Source organism: Bradysia coprophila, unplaced genomic scaffold (genome assembly GCF_014529535.1).
Source record: "Bradysia coprophila strain Holo2 unplaced genomic scaffold, BU_Bcop_v1 contig_350, whole genome shotgun sequence".
NCBI lineage: Eukaryota > Metazoa > Arthropoda > Insecta > Diptera > Sciaridae > Bradysia > Bradysia coprophila.
In genome coordinates, this window is record NW_023503608.1 from 3,493,453 (window position 1) to 3,514,572 (window position 21,120).

Genomic DNA, 21,120 nt, shown 5'->3' on the forward strand with positions numbered 1-21,120 from the left:
ATATGTAAAAGGTATTTTTTTATACCTTTGTAATTTGGTGATACTACCCAGCGTAGTGCATATTATGTCACAAGCGTTTAACAAGATAGTTGTCGCATCTCCAAGCTTAGTTTTGTCAATTGCTCTCAATCGACCGAGGAGAGTATTTACTTTGATCAGTTTATTCTTCCAGAGCTTCAGTTCCATTTTATTATCGTTTTCATCGTCCAAATGTAGAGCTCGAACTTTCAGTTCCAATGTCTTTTTCTATTGAAAATATTTGTGGTAAAATCACTTTACAAGGATCTTATGGACATTTGGACAACGTCCTTACCTCTTTTTCTAGTTTCTCAATGTTAGCCAATTGAATGAAACGTTGTTCGTTTTCCTTCATATACTGTACGGATACACATCGACACTCCAAGTCGATTTGTTCCAGTAAACCGAATCTTACCAATTGGATTTTCTGTGCGGCTAAAATTATGTCAAATTATATGTGAAATCGGTGCCGAAAGTCGATTTGCACAAACACTTATATGTTACTGGGTAGGGTACTACAATGACAACCAACATCAACTGCTCGGTCTCATAGTTGGACCAAAGTAGCAACTGTGCCATTGAACCAACTTACCGACAGTTCTATCCCGTACGTACAGCAATTTCCTCGTAATTTCGTCAATGTTTCGATTGCTCCTCGAACAAATCAATATTCTCAACGGTTTGGGCAAGCTGTCACCATAGACCAGTTGAAGAGCCAAATCGGAAATCAAAAATGATTTTCCAGTACCGGATGCTCCGTCGACGAGTGATATGTTGGGAACATTCAGATTTTTACATCGGTTATAGATTTCCTTCAACGCTGACATCTGGTCGGTGTCCAACGAATTTGTCTGTGAACGTTTTCGAGAAAAATATCAGTCGGATAAACGGTGAGGATCTTGAATGAAATATTGATTAACTGTGTATGGTGTGAGAGGCGGTTGCTATGTCAAAGGAAGATTCAGGAAAACGTGACTGAACTTCGTTTCGAATTTTTAGCTGGAATGCCTTCAATATTCCGAAGGTACAAAACTTTATTTTACCTGGAAAACACACTAATTCCAGGGGTGGTGTTATCTAATACGCAGAAAAAATCAAGTTCAAACGAATACACCAGAACAAACAAACAGAGCATAATTGCTCTTCCCTTTCCCATGGATCGCGTGAAGCGAAAGTGGAGATGAAATGGTGTTTCGACCTCCGGATACAGTGGCGGTCAGAGGTTAGCGTGGTCTAACCATCTTCAGTCGTTTCCACTGGTCCGTTACACGAGACAGCAGTAAATTTTATGATTGAACTGATTAAATTGTGACGAGTGATTTCAACAGAACTTGATGCATTTAATTTCACTTGGGTTACTTGGATCACAGTGACTTACATAAACAGAAAGTATTTATGAGGCGAATACTTACTTAGGTCACTCGAATCACACTTCGCCGTTTAGCGTGTTTTCTATTGTCAGAATTGCTTACCGGAGAGTATGCGGGGGCCCGTTTAAACATTTCGTAAAACAATTTCCAGTAACAACCCGATAAATTGCAATTTTTAGCCCCGTACGAAGTACGAAGGGGCTTATAGGATTACGATGCCGTGTGTAATTGATGGAATTCGAAGCAGACGGTAAGGGCAAAGTGTTTGCCTATGTTCACAGATAACGAATCCACAATAAAAAATTTTGTCTGTCCGTCTGTCACGTCGATATCTTAAGTAAATCAAATCCGATTTCAAAATTTTTTTTTTTCCCTGAAAGATAGTCAAAATAGTGAGGCTAAGTTCGAAGATGGACGATTTTAGGTCGACCCTTCCGGAGCTGGTGCCCAATAAGTGCCTAACTGTTTTTCGACGATATCTCCAGACATTTAAGCACTGCACTTGTAAGTGATACGTCAAATGAAAGGTATTTACAATACGGATCGACAAAAAAAAAGTTTATGAAAATTGGATGACCGACTCTTGAGTTAGACCCCTTGGTGTGAACTAGGTACAGGGCGGCAAGCCGTTTTTGCTTGTAGGTTGGCCAAATTTGAACGTTTTTAGATGGATTTTGCTTTATTAGATAGGTATTGACCAATCAGGGAATAAAAAGTTTATGAAATTGGTTTCACCGGAGCGTGAGCTAGGTCTCTTGGAGTGAGCTTATATGTGGCAACTCGGCCGTACAGTGAAGGTGGTGTTTTTTGTTAATATCTCGAGTAAACTTTGACCGAATTTCATTAATTTTTTTTTGTTTGAAAGGTACTAACGAATGTAAAGCAGCCGTACTACTTTCCACCTCCTAACAAAATGGCCGTCGGCCGCCATTTTGGATTTTTGTAAAATCAATATAAATCGGTGAAAATGATAATTCCAAAATCACTGATCAGTGGGAAGTGTAGTTTGTGTTACTTTTGAAAGGAACGTCGTACGGGGCTTCGTAATTGCGCTATGCGCAATTTTTAAGACGTACACATTTCATAAGAATTTTACTTTACCGACGTTTACGGGCGCAGTAGGCTTACGGTAAGAGTAGGGCGACGGACGAACTAGGGTCACGTACGCAATAGATGTACGGGTTTGTACGGGGCTCAGTCGCAGCAAACGCTCCGACTGTTCTGACGGCTCGTTTAATAATAGGGCTGCCATGGTTTATATTGCCTCCTATCTACTAGGAACTTCGGAGGCTTGACTTAAGGAGGATGTTAGGAAATTCTTGTTTGAAGTAATGTTTCAACACTATCGGAAATCTGAATAATGTTTACGATTGACGAAGACAGAGCTTCAAAATGAAATTCCAATATGTAAAAAAGTAGAGGAAACCAGCGGAGCAAAAGTTGTGAAACTTCATCTTTTGAGGTTTTATGTTTTTTTGAAATTTTAGGATTCAAAGGGGCTTAAGTAGGAGTGACACCCCTGCAACAATTTTTTGGTGTAGCTTAACGTAAAACGAATTGAGTTACTTACGTATCCTTTATAGGCGACCTTAGCATTCAGTTTTGGCGAAAGCTGAGTGGACAACGGATTCAGTATCAAGTTCAAGAGCGGTGAACTGTGCAAACTGTAAATTGACCGGAATCCATTCAATGTATTTGATATCACAGTAATAGCTCGGATTTGAAGGGATTCCACCGGCATCGATTCATTGAGTACCGATGTTTCCAGGGTAAAATAGGCGAGCCTTAGGTTTTCTTTAAAAGAAAATTGTCGTGAAATTAATACCAAACACATGACGAACGTGTTGATCGCTTTACCTGTTTTCCCTACATACGAAATGGACGAAATCATGGCAAGAAATTCGATTTTCTTTCGATTCCAATCACAACGAGCTAGCACTAGGTGGCCTTCGAACAAATATTTCGATCTGCATGAAATTTCGACTGTAAAGGGAATGCAAGGTCAATGAAAGAAGTGACAAGAATACTGTGGAGGTCATTCTTCTACCTTGACAGTGAAATACCATTCGGCGTCCTTCTCCCCTCCGTTCAAGGTTCTTGTCCATCACGACCACATTGAGAAAATCTTGACTCATGGAATTCTGGTATTCCAGTTCAATTTCTTTGTACAATTCCAACATCATCAGCGGCAGAATTTTTCTGAAAATGGTGAACGGATTAGCGAAATGAACGGGAAACAACTTCAGCGCAGTATTACCCTTGATATTCCGTGAAATCATCAAACTTATCGCCGAATGACTGAACGTTTGTATCGATGCTCTGGCAGAATGTGTCAACTGTCTTAAATTGTTCGTAATCATAGGACGTCAGTATGGATATGACTTCGTGGCAAGGATTAATTTGGTAAGCTCTTTCATTGTGTGGCTGCGGTGTCTGCTTATGTTTGAGTTCGTTTTGGCCCGTTCTTCCATCCGGCACACTACATATGTCAGTATCAAAGCCAGTTTGATTAGGAAACGATTCGTTAATGGAAACATTGCCTGTTTTCGGGCGAGAAACTTTTTCGCTGTAACCGGAATTGGGTGTACTTCCACCATTTTGATGAACAGGGGAATTACATGACGCGTCATAAACATCTGCCTTTCGAAGATCGTTGAAGGACAGTTTCTTAATTTTGTAGCTCGAATATTTTGCGTCGTCGTCGATCAATTTTGAAACGTCGTCGATCAATTTTGAAACAACCTCATCGACTTCTGCATCGTTGGTATTGCTTCCGTTAATTGGTACCGGCGGTACTGATGGTCGTAATGGTGGCACCGTGGCGAATATACTTTTTCTGCGCTCTTTCACAGGCGTTGGCAAACCAGGCATCTGAGTCGGATCAGTTAAGAATGCTCCACGGTTATCTTTGGTGTATTTCACTTTGGCTAATGTTTTAGCTGTCGATTTTTCATTCGATTTGGCCGGCGTCGAAGTACTTGCTATTTTCGGCTTTTCTTTTCGCTTCACAGTTGCGGTTGTCTTCTCCGTTTGAGATCGGTCGCTCTTGTTTTCGTTTGCGTTTACGTTTTTCTTCTGTCGTTTGCCCATTGGTTTTGGTTCAACGAGCTCAGGACCATCCTTTCTCTTAACATTTTCAACTGCCTCAGCTGCTACGCGGTCAGAGTTCCGTTCTACGACCAATTTGACATTTTCTACCGTCTCGCCATTGGAAAGGGTCTGTTTATTCACCGGTGTATCTTTTGAATTGCATTGGTTACTTCGCTCATCTTGCCTTTGATGAGTCGGAGAAAATATCGACGTCTCGGTAGAATCATTCGAACCACTTCTCTTGTGTCGTTTGTCCATTTGCTTAATATCAACGACCATCTCCGGAACATCTTTTTTCCTCGATCTATCTATTTCGGCTGTATCGACCTCAAATTCCTGTTCTACGAACAATCTCACATTTTCTATTGTTTCGTCATCGGAATGGAGGCGTATGTTCACTGGTGCACCTTCTGAATTGTATTCTACACCATGTTCATCGTCTTGTTCGTGACTCGGAGAAAAGATCAACGTATCGGTAGAATCATTCGATTCACGTCGAAGCATCTCTGGATTATAATCCTCATTCGGCTGATGCGGATCAAATGTTGTAATGTCAGCTGGTTCATGCTTGACGATGTCGCCGGTGGTTTCTATTTCGAAAAAATTCGATGGCTCTTGCTTTATTTGCGTAAAATACGTTTCCGATTCGTCAATGTCCTCCAATTCCTTCTTGATTTCTGCATTTAAGTCCCTCGATAACTGTATGTTCAGATCGTGCTCCACTTTTATATCAATCGGATCCACGATAATTACGTCGTCGTCATACGGATTTTCATCGTCACTTATTTCGTAGGTCTCATCATCGTCGATTTCTATCGTCAGAAGATTCTCGCTGGTGTATCGACATAAACGATAGACAAACAAATTGTAGTTTCCGGTAAGGTCCCACGGTATCTCAATACCACGTACAATTCCGATGATATCATTTTCCTTTAGTTGTAAGCTGTGCTCGGTCAGTTTAATTTCGTTGACAGTCGTTCCAACTGTTTTCTGCAAAAAGGAAAATTGAAATTTTTCGTATTGCATAGCACATCGTTCGATAAAAATGAAACTTACACTTTTATTGACGATCTCTACTGAATTACCAGAAACAGTTATTTCGCAATGGAGTGCCGAACAGCGTGATGAATCGATGCCGAAATCAATTGCACTCCGACTGCCCGCTCGACCAATTGCATTTATTCCTTTTTTTAAATTCAATCTCAACCGTAGGTTTCCTTCTAGGCCGACACGTTCAAGGTAATAGTCAGAAGTACCCATGCCTCTGTAAAAATCAAATAAAATAAATATTAGCTCACGAAACTGAAAACATTGTTAATTCAAATAAATAAGTTTCGGTCATGGTATCTGTTAATACTAAACTCGGAAAATTGTGTTAATGATTCAGTAAAATATATGCTAAAGGCCAATGAAAGTGCAAACCAGAGATGGTCTGTTCCACCGGAGGCAATATAGATTTCATATAAAAAAGTCACCTTTCAATGATTTTCATTGAAAGAGGAGTTTGCTTATATGAAATAGCTATTTCGTATTTCCTCCGCTCCATTCACATTAGACCATACCTATAGAGTATACTTTCATTGTTAAAAGCAAGGAAGAAAAAGATTACGAAAGATTATCGAAAGAAGTAACAGATCCAATATGGCTGATATTTGCACTTAGGTTCAGGGCCGCACTGGCCACCCAGAAGCGCATAGGACGCTGAAAGGAAAGAGGTAGACGGTTTAATCAAAGGAGTCGCCAATATAGGAATTTGAACTAAAAAATTAAAGACGTGATCGGGTTTGCACGATTTTACTATACGGCCAGTCCGAACCCTGCTTACGCCTGTGAAATGTCCAAAAATTAGGATAGTGAAATTTTATTTTGAAACGACGCTAGACTTTTAAAATCTAAAAAATTAATATGTATTAAGATACAGGTGAACTGTTAGGTGAATATGAAAATATTGAACCTGGCCGAATACGGTCCATCGAATTACGCCAGAAAATTTATCGACTACAAAAGTAACTATATTATGCTACTGCAATAACAATAACACAAACCGTGTTTTTTACAAGGAAAGTGTAAAGTCGCCGATCGACCATACATGTTCTAGACTTTCATTGGTTTTTTAAATGAAAGTAAAATGAAAAGAAATCACCATTCGCTCTAAAATTGGAGTGCGATAATAATTGCGCCATAAGAAATACATTGCGCAATAATATTAGAGCAATTTTATTCGAGCGCAATTACAGAGTTAATGTCAACCGAATTTGTGTCTAAGTTTGTTTCAGCTGGTTGAGATTTTTCTGTTTCACCAAGACGGAGCAGAGCAGATTGACCAATTGGGAAAAAAATTCTGTAAAATTGTGTTCTAAAGATTTATTAGATTTAGAGACCAGTATCTCGAGTGCTTAGAAGAAACATTATCCAAAATGAATCAGTAGAAATTGCAGGTAACTCAAAGAAAAAGAAAATATTGGTGACTAGTATTTTATAAAATATATTTGAAAAAAATTACCTCTTCTATTCAGTCTATGTCTTCAACAAAAACAACACACATCAGTTAATTATTCAGTTACAAAAATTGAGTCTTCACAAATTCAACATCGCTCGATAACGAATGAAAATGAAATGACCGCAACGAATAAATTATTGCGATTAAAATTTTTCAAAAAGACTCAAAGCCTACTCAACAAAAACGAGCCATCAGAACAGTCGGAGCGTTTGCTGCGACTGAGCCCCGTACAAACCCGTATATCTATTGCGTACGTGACCCTAGTGCGTCTGTCAGCCTACTTTGACCGTAAGCCTATTGCGCCGGTTAATGTAGTTAAAGTAAAATTATTATGTAATGTGTACATCTTAGAAATTGCGCATAGGGCAATTACGAAGCCCCGTACGACGTTCCTTTCAAATGAAACAAAAATTTCAAATCGCCCTAAAATTTTAATTTATTGAGTATAAATACTCATAGGGCCTAGTATCGGCCTCAGTCCGAGGACCCAAATTTAAAAAATTTTTCAACTACATTCTATTTGGCCTTTGATTACCTTCCAAATGAAACAAAAATCACGAAAAACGCATGAAATTTACTCGATTTATATGTAAAATACACATAGGGCCTTAGTCCAAGGACCCAAATTTAATTTTTTTTCAACAACATTCTATTCGGTGTTCGACTACCTTTTAAATGAAACAAAAATTAGGAAAAACGGATCAAATTTACTCGACTTATATGTAAAATACACATAGGGCCGAGTAGCCTTTCACTTCTGAGGCCCTAACTCACGGTCCACTCACCCGATTTAAAAAAAAACTTTTTCCTATCAATACCTATCATTTACCGTGTCATTTACATTTCCATCGTTTATTTTGCCATAAATATCACCAAAAGACCTTAAAACACTTAGGTGGCCCTAACTCACGAAGGGCCGACCCGAATATGCCCATCTTCGACCTTAGCCTCACTATTTCGACTATCTTTAAGAGGAAAAAACAATTTTTGAAATCGGATTTGATTTACTCAAGATATCGACGTGACGGACAGACAAATTTTTTATTGCGGATTCGTCATCTATGAATATAGGCAAACTCTTTGCCCTTACTGTCTGCTTCGAATTCCATCAATTACACACGGCATCGTAATCCTATAAGCCTTTGTACTTCGTACGGGGCTAAAAATGTATGGCATGATAATACAATGTTAACGGAGACAGTGATTCAGCGAGATTCGATACCAACGTCAAATATTCAACAAAAAAATTCTTTCATTTTGACATTGCCCTTAAACGCGAACAAAAGAAACACTTTAGAAAGTTCTCACCGTTAACATTGTATAGTATTATTTAAATACTATGACTGAAACCGGCGACCTCGTCGTAAGTGAAAGTAACTGAGTGCGTCAGTCTGAGGTATTTTTACCAATACAAACGAGAGTTCTGCTTTAACGTCTCAGCGCCAGCAAAAATTTATGTCATGAATTAGTGTTTAGTTTAAAAAGTTGTGTTACTTACTTACTTAGAACCGGCTGGCAGCATTTATATTTTTTTAGAATTTGTGAAAGGGTCCTCGATGGCTCGATTCGTTCAACCTAAAAAAGATGTTACAATATAATTAAAACAATTAACGAAAATATTGCACAATATTTCACAATGAATGTTAGCGAGATTCGTGTCGAAATGGAAATAAAAGTCGAATGTATCCTAGACTAGTGGTATAATTCTATCCATTTTGATTTTTTTCAACACAGAATTCCTTTAATTTTTAAATCAGTTACTTTAAAATATAGCCCAGTGTTTGGTGAATCTTTTATTTCATCTGCGTTAACAACACATTTTCCTATATAATCCACTACAATCAAAAATGCGTCGCTTATTTTTGTCATCATTGTCGATAACAGATGACCATCTTATTTCCATTCGACTTGGTTTTTTAATTCACTTGAAGTTTAAATACTCACACTACGTCACTGGACTAAAACAAAAAGCAGCTACAATCTTTCGATTTAGCGTTGTTTCTGTTGTCATTTAAAATTCTAATATCACTTCAAATTATCCACAAATTTTATAATTATTAACAAATATTCAATCTCGAATTAACGACAATTCCTATTTAATTTGGTGACCGTACTTGAATAGCGTTTGATATAAACTAGAAATCATCACAGCAAATTGAATAATGAGAGCGTCACTAAAAACTCCACACATATAAATTCGTAAATGCTCTCTGACGACAAGAGTGTATCTGTTGTGCGCACAATGCTTGTGAATCGTATAACTTGTTATGTGTATAACTAAAAATACTTTCGACGGTTTAGTGTTTTGTGTGGTCTGTATAAGCGACGACAAAAATAAGCGATAACCTTTGCCTTGGGCTATGTATATTAAATTTTGGTACTATACTATGGGTGGGTTTGCATTTACAGTTTGAAGAACCGGTAACCCGTAATACTGAGAATTTTGGGTAATATTTTCTCTTTAAAAGATATTGAAGACAGACATAAATTATTGAGTCTCATAAATATTTTCTTGCAGAAAAGATCAACAAAACTCAAGAGCCTACAATGCGTTTGGAAGAAAGAACCGCTGAAAACTAATCAAAGCAATTTTACAATGAGCTTCACAATTTTTTATCAGCTTCAAAGTGTTCAAGTTGAATCAAAATCAGTCTTTGTAAGGTTTGCAAATGAAAACAAAATCCTCAGAGGAATGTGTCTTTGTTTACGTTGAGGCTATTTAGAATAAACTGTACAAAAATGGTAGGTCGATAGTTTAATGTTTTTGATACAGCCGACAATACTAACTTAGAAACATATTCCATAACAACTGTTATCAATCAAAAAACTCTGAGAAGGTGAATGTGACACAAGTCCTAAAGTCCATATAAAATGTCAGATTCTGATACGTTTCTTTCGATTCGTTGTGTGAGTTGAAACAACAGTTTACATTTCATTTCATTTCCATTTCATATCATTTATTTATTTTAGTTTCAAAGTGGTTACAAATACAAAAACAGCTGCGTAGCTCTAGTGTGACGAAGTCAATTCGAAATAGCTACGAAAAGCATGAGTGAATAGACATCGTTGTGTTCATGCTTGAAGCTGGAGAGCTATGCAAACCAATGAAACGTCAACACCAGGTATGGTCGAATGTCAAACTTTGTATGGAGCGGAGGACATAGCGATTTCATATAAACAAAATCACCTCCCATGAGAGTGCGTTGCTTACACGCTAATCAGGTAATCAGCATCGGTAATACCTATAATTTTCAGCATTTCCAATGTGACGAATCTATTTATTTTCATAGCAAATATGGTTCAACAAAGAAATAGTCCTAATTTTTGTGGCAACATCCTTGCTATCACAGCTGAATACGGCCTAACACATGCATTACACTGTAATACAATTTTTGGGAATTAATTTTGGGATAAATTGGAAAGTCTACCATCCAAACCGTGTACAAAATTGTTCATACTTTTAATACATTCAAAATAATTGCGGTTTGTCAACTTTCGGCACCCTGGACTTTACTTAAATATTCGTGGAATGCCTCATGTAGAATTCAGTTTTGGATTTTTAGAAATTTATTTGGAGGCATTCCTCGACTATTTAAGTAAAGTCCAGGTTGCCGAAAGTTGGCAAGCCGCAATTAATTTCAATGTGTTAAAAAGTGCACAGCACATCTTTATTATGTGTTGTGTTAGAATATGGTATAGTCGTATTCTGACAGTTTACATCAAATAGCCAATCCTCCCGGCCTGTACTGGCTACTCAGAAGCTCTTCGGACGTGGAATGAGGAGAAATTATATGAATCACGAGAGAAATGCAAAGGGGTATTCGTTAGGACAAAAAAAACCTCGAATGCACATAAGACCAGACCGGGCTTGACTCTTTTCTGAAGCGCCCAAAACAACCTTAGAGAACATTGAAAAAACTTCATACTGCAGGTGTCACAGATAAAAGCTAGATTTATTCCATGGAAAAATTACAGGATCCATGTTCTGTTGGTAATTAAAATGTTCGGTCAGTACGAAAATACCGATGGACACTTTGTTCCATCACCTCCCAAAACAATCAATGAATCAACAGTATAATCGGCAAGTTTATTATTTATGTCGTATATAGGTGTTACCATACTGATACTCTGAAACGTATAGCAAAATAGCTTTAATTGAAAGCTAAATGACATCAGCATGAATACGAGCTCAATTATTCGTTCCAAGAATATTTTTACCTTTGTTTTATGAAAAGCCTGATAATCGAAACGTTTGATACATAATTTATTATCCAAACATGCTTCTATAGTAAACACGAACCAAATGTTACAAACGATTTGATTGAACAAACGCCGACCACATATATTTATCGCATAAAATTAATTGATTAATGTGGCAATATTGCAGTTTTCAAATTAATTTTATTTAAAAAAAAGGATTAACATTGTTAATTTAACAACAACCTTTAAATCAAATGTACATAAAGGCGATTACGGCTTTGTCTCAGCAGCAATGAAGAACTGAATAAACGTAACGATGTACAAGGAACAGCTAGTGATAACCTAAAAAATTAATGGTTTACATTACCGCAATGAAAATTAAAATGTAGCTTACACTTCCTAAAAGTCGTCTGTCGAGGCAAAAGAAATCGCAAGCCGTAATATTCATAGAAAGATTGTTGATTTGATGAAAGATTTCCAGTTTCAGTGTGTGAATTTTTTCGTTGTCAACACTCCAGAAAACAAAGCTTTCAATATTTTCAGTAAGATGTTGTGCCTTGAAGTAATTAGACCATGTAGGGCTTGTAAATCGACAATTTAATTTTTTTTTATTTTTTGTAATGGTAGACCACAATGGTAGACGGTTTGTGTATTACACGATGTGTACCGTAAAAAATTCGGCAAATGGTATTTCCAAATTTCACATGAAATGCATCATTTTCATCATTTGTTTCTTCTCTCAAATAAGCTGTCAATTTCACAAAGCTAATCTCAAGAAATGAAAGCTTAATATCCATTTTTTTGACATAGGCCGGTTCTATCGTACGTAAACACGATTTTTGCAAAGCTGAAAACGAAAGAGAGCCCCTCAACGCTTTTGCGAACATTTCGTCAACAATAATTTTTTGGTTATGGCTCTATGGACGACGTATTGACAGCTCAAATAACCTTGGAACAGACTCACAGAGTTATACTCGAACAGACCTATCTTGGTTAGCTGTGTGGTAAGCTTATTTGAATTGACGTCTCAAACGTCATTGAAAATGATTTATTGTAGTCTAACGTTACAAAAGACTTAGAAGGCAGGCGTCGAACACCTCGAGAGATTTTTGACTTTGGGCAGGATAAATCGGCAAAGGTAGACTGGTTTGTCTGTATTCATGGTTATCCACATTTTAAAAATCTGAAAGCGCGACCACACATTCGTAAAGAGTCTGCTAAAATTTTAAAAATGTAGACCGCCATCTCTTTTGCAGTCTATATAAATAACTACTTTGGTGTAACAATAGCATCGATCTAGCATCGGCACAGCTACGACATATAGTAAAGTAAAATGGCAGTATCGGTTTTCCGAAAGTCAAATTAGGGATCTAGATAGGAGCTGACTTAATAGAATGAACAAATAAATTTCAAGTTAGAACAAATACGACGTAAATCCGACAACCTGTTTAAATTCAAACTTGAGGGCTGCCAATCTTAATGTCGTAACACAACACAAAGACTTTCGTTTATTCGAAAATACGAGGAAAATGTTGTTTATATGAAAAAAAATTAGTGGCTTCAGGCCTCTTTTCGACAAACGTTTGTGTTGGTCGGTGTTAGAGAGCTGCTATGGTGTATAGCTTGTATATGTATACAGGTGAATTTTTGCTGGACTCGTCGCTATAAACCTTATCTCTAGGTTCTGAAAGAAGTAATTTAGACACCACTGACCACCGTGTTAATCAGTAGACACGAAGGCAGTGGAACCAAAAATTTCTAGCACCTCCATGAAGTTAGAAGGGAATTTACTGAGTACTAAAAATTTATAAGAAAAATATTATACTAAACTGTTAGCGTACCAGCTACATTCGTATGTGTCTTAACCTGTTCTTTCAGAACCTAGCTCGTTCCCACATGGTTTCTCTTCGTTGATAACTGCTCCTGCAAATATTCACTTCGTATCCACTCGTAATATAATTTACAATTTACCTCCAAGGAACACGATTGACATGAGCTGATCAGAATGTATAGACTAGTGAGGCCGTAAAATAGCGAAACTGCTCCCTCTGAAAGACGTTCAAAAAGTAAAGAGCTGCATTTAAGATAGTGATAAGTAGGATTTGGAAATCTTTGTATACCCCCATAGCAAGAGCAGTCGACTTTGACGAGGGACCTAAATTCATAAGTAGGCCTTTGATTTAGGTGCAAAACACTTACTAATATAAATGAATGAAACCAAAGGCTCTCTACCAGGCAAAAGTTGACCGATTTTTAAACGTCGGATTTGTTCCTTACATCCGCCGCTTATACAATGACAACAAATGAATGAGCGTGATATGGATTTTTATTGTGCGCAAAATTTTTTGAAAACGCAAATAATTTTTGTGGAAACTTTTTTATTTTCACTTTTTTTTAGGTAGTTCAGGCTTTAGGTGATTAGGGCGATATATATTTGATCTTTCTTCGACGTTTTACTTATTTTGTGTGAAGTGCCACAAAAATTATTTGCGTTTTCAAAAATTTTTGCGCACAATAAAAATCCATATCACGCTCATTCATTTGTTGTCATTGTATAAGCGGCGGATGTAAGGAACGAATCCGACTTTTAAAAATCGGTCAACGTTTGCCTAGTAGAGAGCCTTTGATGAAACGAATATGTAAACGATTATAAGGGGTTTAGGTCCCTTCTTTTTGAATGGATTTTCGTCGTCTGCTCCTGCCTTTTAAAAATTAATTACGAAATAAGATTCTTCCGTCCATAAGTATTTTGACAGCTCAAAAATGATTAGTGTAAGTCGAATACTCAATATTTAGGACTGTTAAAAAAATCTTTAAAAGTGACAAACCTATTACACCAAGTTTATCCCATTGTTTCTCCAATGTAACAAATATCCAATACAGTTGGTACGTTATGTAAACGAACGAATTAATTACAAGAAAAATTAAGTTCCATCCGAAGTATCGATTAATTTGCGAGAGCACTTTCCACGATTCCATGTGCATTAATTTAACGTTTTTTAAACGCTCCACTTTACTAGAACTCTGATGTAAATACGTATTCCCAATTTGAGCATTCAGACAATACAGAAAGTTTGAAACCGTGTCACTATATAGAACCACATGCAAAACGGCCATTGGAAATACGAATCGAAATAGGGACGTAAAGAACGATGATAGCATAGCGGAGGACGATGCAATGTATGATTCATAGAAAACTAGCCCTTGCGACAAAAAGAAAAGAAAGAAAATCGAAAAAATCTTTAGTTTGTATGCATTGACGAATGGCGATTCGATCGGCACTTCTGTAAACATTTTTAGTTCAATCTGAGTTATTTTGTTGTTCATCTTTCGATGCGCACATTTTTTGAAGAAACTTTGGCTATTTCCAGTTATAACAATGAGTAGTAAGCTCCCAAGCGACGCCAAATTGATGATACCGTGAATAGGTCCATAGCTCTCGAAATGCGGATGAACGAGAAGGAAGTAAGATATGAACAGACTTATAATCGTGGTCAATACGGTTGGAATTAGATTAACGCCATTGTCGACGAAATTGTTGATTTTCTGGTCTTTCTTTTGTATGTTGATGGGCGCGAAACCGACGAATTGAAATAGTTTGTACAAAAGCTTAAACCGTATCATCAACATTCCGATTTTGGGTGAGTACTGTTCTTGTGAATGAAAATGTGTACGTAATCGCAGCCATCGAGTGACTAAATGCCGAACCGAAATCACAAATGAATTAGCTTTAACCATGTTTTGTCCAGCAGTTGTCACTGTAATACGTATAATTATACCTTGAATGAAGTAAATAATTGATTTATAAATTGCCATATTACATTTCATTGCTTCTATATTGCACTAATTTTTCTATTTATATTTAAATAATAAATTACATAAATGCGCTCTAACTCAGCCAAAAAAAAAGAATTCAATTCGTTCTGGGCTATTTAAATCCCCACGAGCAATAATTAATGGGTGACAGACAATTAATTCGGACCTAACCTTACGCTGTTTGGATTCCGTGAAGGGCCCGAATAAAATTCGTTGAAGTTCAATGAAAATGTTGTCCTAGATTAGAGGTGAACGGATCACCCAAGACTTTAGAGTGACCCGAGTTTTCATCCCATTCGATCGGATTTTAGCCGGAAGGCTTTCATTTCGATAGGGAATGTTTATAGATCGGACTTTTTGAGACGAGAACTGTACTGGGTCGTACCGGGCTTGGTGAATTTCGTTAAAATGCATGTCCGCCTCTAGTCCTAGATTGATTTGGTTCAAGTTTTTTTTCAGCTTCTTCTCAAATGTTTTATTTTGCTATTTATGAAGTCCATTTAAATCAGAATACGGTCTAATAAAGATGCAGGAACATCTTAAAGACAACAAGGAAAACGATATGCTACATGGGATGGGATTCAACAAAAACAATTTACGCAGCAACAATTACAAATTAAGGCAACGCATATTAATCACACTTCTCAATTCTGTGTTCATGCTAGGAAAAGTGCTGTGGTTGTGTGATTTGGAGCACAGATTATATACTGCTATAGACGGCAGGCATACGACCAGTATTGTTATCGGGTCTATTACTTCCATCGATCAAAGTATTTTCAATTTGTTGATTTCAGATCTTGTACTTCAACTTTTTTAACATGCATTTTACTATTTAAAGACCATATTACCCAGAGCTTGTCATTATTTTTGTCGTCGTTACCGATAACAGATGAATAGCTTGTATGTTACAGGATGTAGATTTGATGAACGTTGTGTTGGAGTGAAACAATTTGGACAATAAATGCAATAGAGAAATGAATTGGTTCTCGCATAATTCTTTCGTCAAGCCAGTCATCACTGGTCAACATCGGGTTTGGATTTTTTATTTTTACAAGTTGGAACACATGCATTATCTATCTTGGTCAATAAGTCTCTTAATGAACGGATATTTCCAAATCGTTGGAAATTGAGTTTTATATCTCCGATATTTAAGGACGGCAACAAGCAGGATGTAACCAATTACAAAGCAGTATCTATTCTGTGTGCGGTATCTAAAGTTTTTGAGAGACTGGTTTTTTATGTGTTATTTGAAAGGCTCAAAAGTAAGATCCACAACTCTCAACATTGTTTTTTCTCACGACGGTCAACGCAATCAAATTTGTTAGAATTTATCACTTCAGTATCGCAATCATTGGCAAACGGAGGTCATCTTTGACCGCATATTACACGGTCGTCTTCTCAATAAATTGATAAGACCTGGATTAAGCAAGTCATTGACTCAATGGTTCGAATCTTATTTATCGGATCGATCACAGTTTGTGGCAATTGGTGGTGGAAGATCTCGACGCATTACACCGACTTCAGGAGTACCTCGGGGTTCTATTTTAGGCAAACTTTCAGCAAACTTTCATTCGCTGCACACAACAACGTGACGACAAGGAAGGCGCACCAAATGCTTGGATTCATTTTCAGGTGTGGTAAGTTTTCAAAAAACCTGAAAGTCTTATTACGTTGTACAATTCCTTGGTGAGGAGCCGGCTTGATTATTGCAATGTGGTATGGAATCCTATGTACAAGAAGTATATCGATGTGGTAGAACGGGTACAGCGAAAGTACACCAGAATGTTTTTCTATAAATTCAATTTACCTAAACCTGATTATGCTGGACGCCTAGAACATTCCAAACTGATGTCACTGAAGGGAACCCGATTGGGAAATGATGAAATCGTTCTTTACAAGATCATTTACTACCACATGGACACGACCTTGAACCAGTTGATTACGTATCACGATTGTGGCAGACTGACCAGAAGGAATCTTGGGATGAACAGACCGATTTTTTACACAACAACATATTCAAGTAATGCCGAACAGAATGAGCCGCTAAATAGAATGCAAGATCATCACATCACGACAAGTACTTTTCCGGTTGTGACATTTTTGATGATTCATTTAGGTCGTTCAAGAATTTGGTCATCAACATCGGAATGAATATGGTTTTGGATCAGTAGTGACTGGAATAGAAAATGGATATGAGATTTCAATTATTTTTTAAAGAGTTCTGTTTAGGATTTGTAAATGATTGATATGTTATTGGGTCGGGTCGAAAGGCCTGTTTATTGATCATAAAACAAATAAATAAATAATACCGATTATACAAAAGTACCTACATAAACACTGAAGGTATAATGCAATCCCTCATCAGCGGACCAAAGAAACTACGGATCCCGACTTTCTTGTGAATTCATTTTTGTAATGTTTCCATCATCAACCTATCGAAAGTAAATTCCCTGAAAGTAAATGGATTCATGCGTAATTCCGCATTTGCATTATACCTCAGTATTTATATGGACTTTACCCCCTGAAAACCAGTGCTTCCACCAACTTAATAAATACTTACTAAGCGAGGTAACCTTAATCTATCATTGAAGATAAATTTTGGTATTTCTGAAGTACTACTGTGCTCTGTAACTGCATAAACGGTTAAAGTAATGCCACACGTATCTCGAAGGAGTCGGTTTAACTAGTGCCAGACAATTTCATTTAAAAATGAGTGACGCAGCATGAAGGGACCGAGTCACTAAAATTGTGTTAAATAAAACAAATTCACAACGAAAGACAAATTCTATTATCTGTGATCGAGCATATCAAAACTATAATTATCTCGACTCTTTTGCTTGTTTCAATTTGAGTAAATATTTTCAACATAGATTTCAACAAGATGTTTTACTTGTAAATGCCGGTAACATATCAACTTTCATATCTCATTAATTTTGTCATCGTTTTCGGCTAATTTTGTTGATGAGTTAATTTCGGTTGTCCCAACATTGACACAATCAAATGTAACTTTTGTGAGTGCATCGCGATATCCGGCGAACGAAACGTATTTCACATCTATAACTGGTAGCTGATCAATGAGACTGAGTTTGAATCCAGATCCTGCCTCAACTATTTGAACAACACCACCTAAACAAGCACATTACTTTTGAATAAATGTTCTATAGGAAAATCAACGAAAACTCACTTCTGGAAATTGAAAATTCAACGTTGAATTCACGATCCGTTGGTACACTATAGTCTGCAAATCTATTTCCATTAAAATCTCGCTTCTCGAGAAGAAAATCCTTTCTTCTTATCTCGAATAAGGTATTGTCGTAGCTGCCAAGAGCTTGAGAAAATGTGAATTAATGATGTTGTAAAATAACAACAAATTTTCAATTTACCGAATTCGTAGACTCGACTGGCATTTTTAGTATCAGTTGACTCTGAGAATGCAACGTGAATATCTCCACGATCCGAATCGAAAGTAACTGGTAGTTTGACAAAGTAGTCATCGGATCGGACACCATTAATCCGACTGAGATTGTAGAACTTATTGTATACGTAACTGTGCACCGAAAATTCCTTACAAATTGTCTCCTCAGCAGCAGCTTCGTAACAAAATGGGAAATTAAAATTTACGATACAATTTAATGAGTTTCTATTTTACACGTACTCAATGGATCGACCAAAAGAAAGCAAGCACACAAGCTTATAAAAAAATGTTTTTGGATCATCGGAACTGTTTACTTGATTACTTGCAAATACAAACTAAGATTTTAGCAAAGGAATTATCTTCCATATTTTCTAAGTTCAAAAGATGTGTCAATTGTACATGACACATCTTAGGGGACAAATGATAGAAATACTACTTCTTACGTAACATTATCTGGTTCGAGCCGAATGCTAAGTCCATATCACATACAATATTCATCAATCATCTTTTATGGAAATAGTTTATGTTTTACTATGGAATGCTTTAGGTAAAGTCTTACATTCGTGCAGTAAAGTCAGCTTTATCTCCCGTTGTGTGTAAATGTTTATTAAAATGTTTGACAAAAAAATTTGTGACGCAAGTTTATTATATTTTAGCAAAACTTGTGAATGGTGCAAGTGTATACGTATACTTACCAATCAATAAAATGTTTGCGACATTGAACAGTTATCTGTTCTTCGTTTGACCTATGTTCATTTTAGGAGGCACACGTTTGGAAATTCTGAACCGTATTATTCGTAGAAATGACTTGAGTTTATTCTTTTCTAAGTTGAACATTACTTATTCTTTTTTTTTTTGTAATAATCATAAATATCAAAAAATCAAATTATTGTTGGTCTAAGTCGGATGAAGTCATTCAGCAATGACGTTCACATTTTTTCCGATTATAGATTAAGGAACTTGTTTATGTATCGTCCGTTGACAAGTAAATCGCCACCGGTTTCTGGTGGGTTTTGATTTTTATTTTTTATACATTGCAACACGTATAAGGGGACTTCACCTAGCACAAATTAAAGACCTTGGACATAGTTCACATTGCAATGTGGGCAACATAGAGAAACTAAATTTCAAAACCCACCGAAACCTCGTGCTACCATCTACATAAAAAACACATACCGAACGAGACAATCTTAATCTATTGACATCCTTTAACGAAAAAATGTTCAAAATAGGTTTGCAAAAAAGCTCTCGAAACCTATCGAACTTTGTAATTTGATTTCGGTGAAGAGTCAAATCATAGAACTGCTCCTAGCATTGACATGGAAAACTAAGAGTAATTATACCTAGACAGGAAAAAGCGTAATTGCGGTCCCAAGGTGAAGTATGAAATGTTTGGTAGTATGTATGTATGCTCTCTAAATGTGGACAAATTGAACTATTGAAACCCGTTTTACTCTGCCGTGGTTGACTGAGTACCTAAGAACACTCTAATAATCTTAAGCTGAAAGCTACACCAAATTTTACCAGCATAGATTTTCAAAGGATTTATTATGCATCTTAATGGCGACTACCGTCACCGCGCTGACAACAACTACGTCTTGAGCCTATACGTTGAAAGATGTACGAAGTTCGGTTTGCAAACTTTGATCCGTCGAAGGGTGAACGCATGTGTTTTGTTTATTCATTCGCTGCTTACGGGAAAATCAACTCGCCGAGTCCTTGTTCGCAAATAACGTTCACAACGAGAGCACTTAAAAACAACGGCATTATTTACATCAAAGACTATTGGAATGGTCGCGTCACTAATTGACCATTCAACAACGCCTGTAAAATGTTCAACGCCACATCATCCTCGATCGACTGACTCAGTTTTTGGTTCATTCGTTCAACTATGATTGGGCCCACGCTACTTCGACTATTTCTGGTTTGTTTCTAATTTTTTTCTAATTTTGAAAATTCTCACGATTTTTCTCTTGTTAACGTGAATTTAACTTTTTTCTATTGTACAATTAATAGTCCACTTGTATTAAGCCGATTATAAATGAATGAATAATTATTGTTTTTTCAATTTTCAAGGATTTTTTTCTTTTGATTTGATTTTCTTGAGCCATTTCAAGGATTTTCCTATGATTTTACGGAATTTCTATGTGTGTTCCTCCGTAAAAGTTTAAAGGACTTTAAGGACGTTTAAATGACAAAGATTTTTTAGCCCCGTACGAAGTACGAAGGGGCTTATAGGATTACGATGCCGTGTGTAATTGATGGAATTCGAAGCAGACGGTAAGGGCAAAGTGTTTGCCTATGTTCATAGATAACGAATCCACAATAAAAAATTTTGTCTGTCCGTCTGTCCGTCTGTCCGTCTGTCACGTCGATATCTTGAGTAAATCAAATCCGATTTCAAAATTTTTTTTTCCCTGAAAGATAGTCAAAATAGTGAGGCTAAGTTCGAAGATGGGCGATTTTGGGTCGACCCTTCCGGAGCTGGGGCCCAATAAGTGCCTAACTGTTTTTCGACGATATCTCCAGACATTTAAGCACTACACTTGTAAGTGATACGTCAAATGAAAGGTATTTACAATAACGATCGACAAAAAAAAAGTTTATGGAAATCGGATGACCGACTCGTGAGTTAGACCCCTTGGTGTGAACTAGGTACAGGGCGGCAAGCCGTTTTTGCTTGTAGGTTGGCCAAATTTGAACGTATTTAG

General features: G+C 36.9%; 2 protein-coding genes and 2 long non-coding RNA genes across 7 annotated transcripts in view; 2 read left to right on the forward strand and 2 right to left on the reverse strand.

Annotated features, from left to right (window-relative positions):
* Positions 1-6,762, forward strand: part of LOC119080275 — a 9,090-nt gene extending 2,328 nt beyond the window's left edge. Inside the window, exon 3 of the long non-coding RNA XR_005088300.1 lies at positions 6,716-6,762. This is a non-coding gene — a long non-coding RNA (uncharacterized LOC119080275). The remainder of the gene's footprint in view (positions 1-6,715) is intronic.
* The window catches only part of LOC119080276, a 25,848-nt gene extending 15,446 nt beyond the window's left edge, over positions 1-10,402 (forward strand). Inside the window, exons 1-4 of one of the 2 annotated variants that reach the window (XR_005088301.1) lie at positions 9,297-9,425; positions 9,497-9,885; positions 9,949-10,200; positions 10,269-10,402. This is a non-coding gene — a long non-coding RNA (uncharacterized LOC119080276). Of the gene's footprint in view, positions 1-9,296; positions 9,426-9,496; positions 9,886-9,948; positions 10,201-10,268 lie in introns of those variants that run through there. The other variant, XR_005088302.1, reaches the window with a different exon arrangement.
* The window catches only part of LOC119080271, a 25,461-nt gene extending 6,252 nt beyond the window's left edge, over positions 1-19,209 (reverse strand). Inside the window, exons 1-11 of one of the 3 annotated variants that reach the window (XM_037188533.1) lie at positions 19,197-19,209; positions 8,923-9,051; positions 8,481-8,553; positions 5,535-5,742; positions 3,646-5,468; positions 3,436-3,587; positions 3,246-3,371; positions 2,959-3,182; positions 611-869; positions 314-453; positions 26-246 (exon numbers count right to left, since the gene is read on the reverse strand). In XM_037188533.1, the coding sequence (XP_037044428.1) occupies positions 26-246; positions 314-453; positions 611-869; positions 2,959-3,182; positions 3,246-3,371; positions 3,436-3,587; positions 3,646-5,468; positions 5,535-5,742; positions 8,481-8,500 (3,173 nt within the window). In that variant the 5' untranslated portion in view covers positions 8,501-8,553; positions 8,923-9,051; positions 19,197-19,209. Of the gene's footprint in view, positions 1-25; positions 247-313; positions 454-610; positions 870-2,958; positions 3,183-3,245; positions 3,372-3,435; positions 3,588-3,645; positions 5,469-5,534; positions 5,743-6,981; positions 7,106-8,480; positions 8,554-8,922; positions 9,124-19,196 lie in introns of those variants that run through there. The other 2 variants (XM_037188532.1, XM_037188534.1) reach the window with 2 other exon arrangements.
* Positions 17,808-18,781, reverse strand: LOC119080274. The gene is made up of 4 exons (XM_037188540.1): positions 18,650-18,781; positions 18,378-18,584; positions 18,179-18,322; positions 17,808-18,120 (listed from the first exon to the last, which is right to left on the reverse strand). The coding sequence occupies exons 1-4, from the start codon at positions 18,708-18,710 to the stop codon at positions 17,912-17,914; spliced, it is 621 nt and encodes a 206-aa protein (XP_037044435.1). The 5' UTR covers positions 18,711-18,781; the 3' UTR covers positions 17,808-17,911.
* Positions 19,210-21,120: the final 1,911 nt, after the last annotated feature.

Coding starts and splice junctions, on each gene's coding strand:
- LOC119080274 (XM_037188540.1), bottom strand. CDS start 18,710: ATGATCCAAAAACATTTTTTTATAAGCTTGTGTGCTTGCTTTCTTTTG. Junction 18,585..18,649: donor TCTTTTGGTCGATCCATTGA/GTACGTGTAAAA, acceptor TTTGTTACGAAG/CTGCTGCTGAGGAGACAATT. Junction 18,323..18,377: donor CAGTCGAGTCTACGAATTCG/GTAAATTGAAAA, acceptor CATTTTCTCAAG/CTCTTGGCAGCTACGACAAT.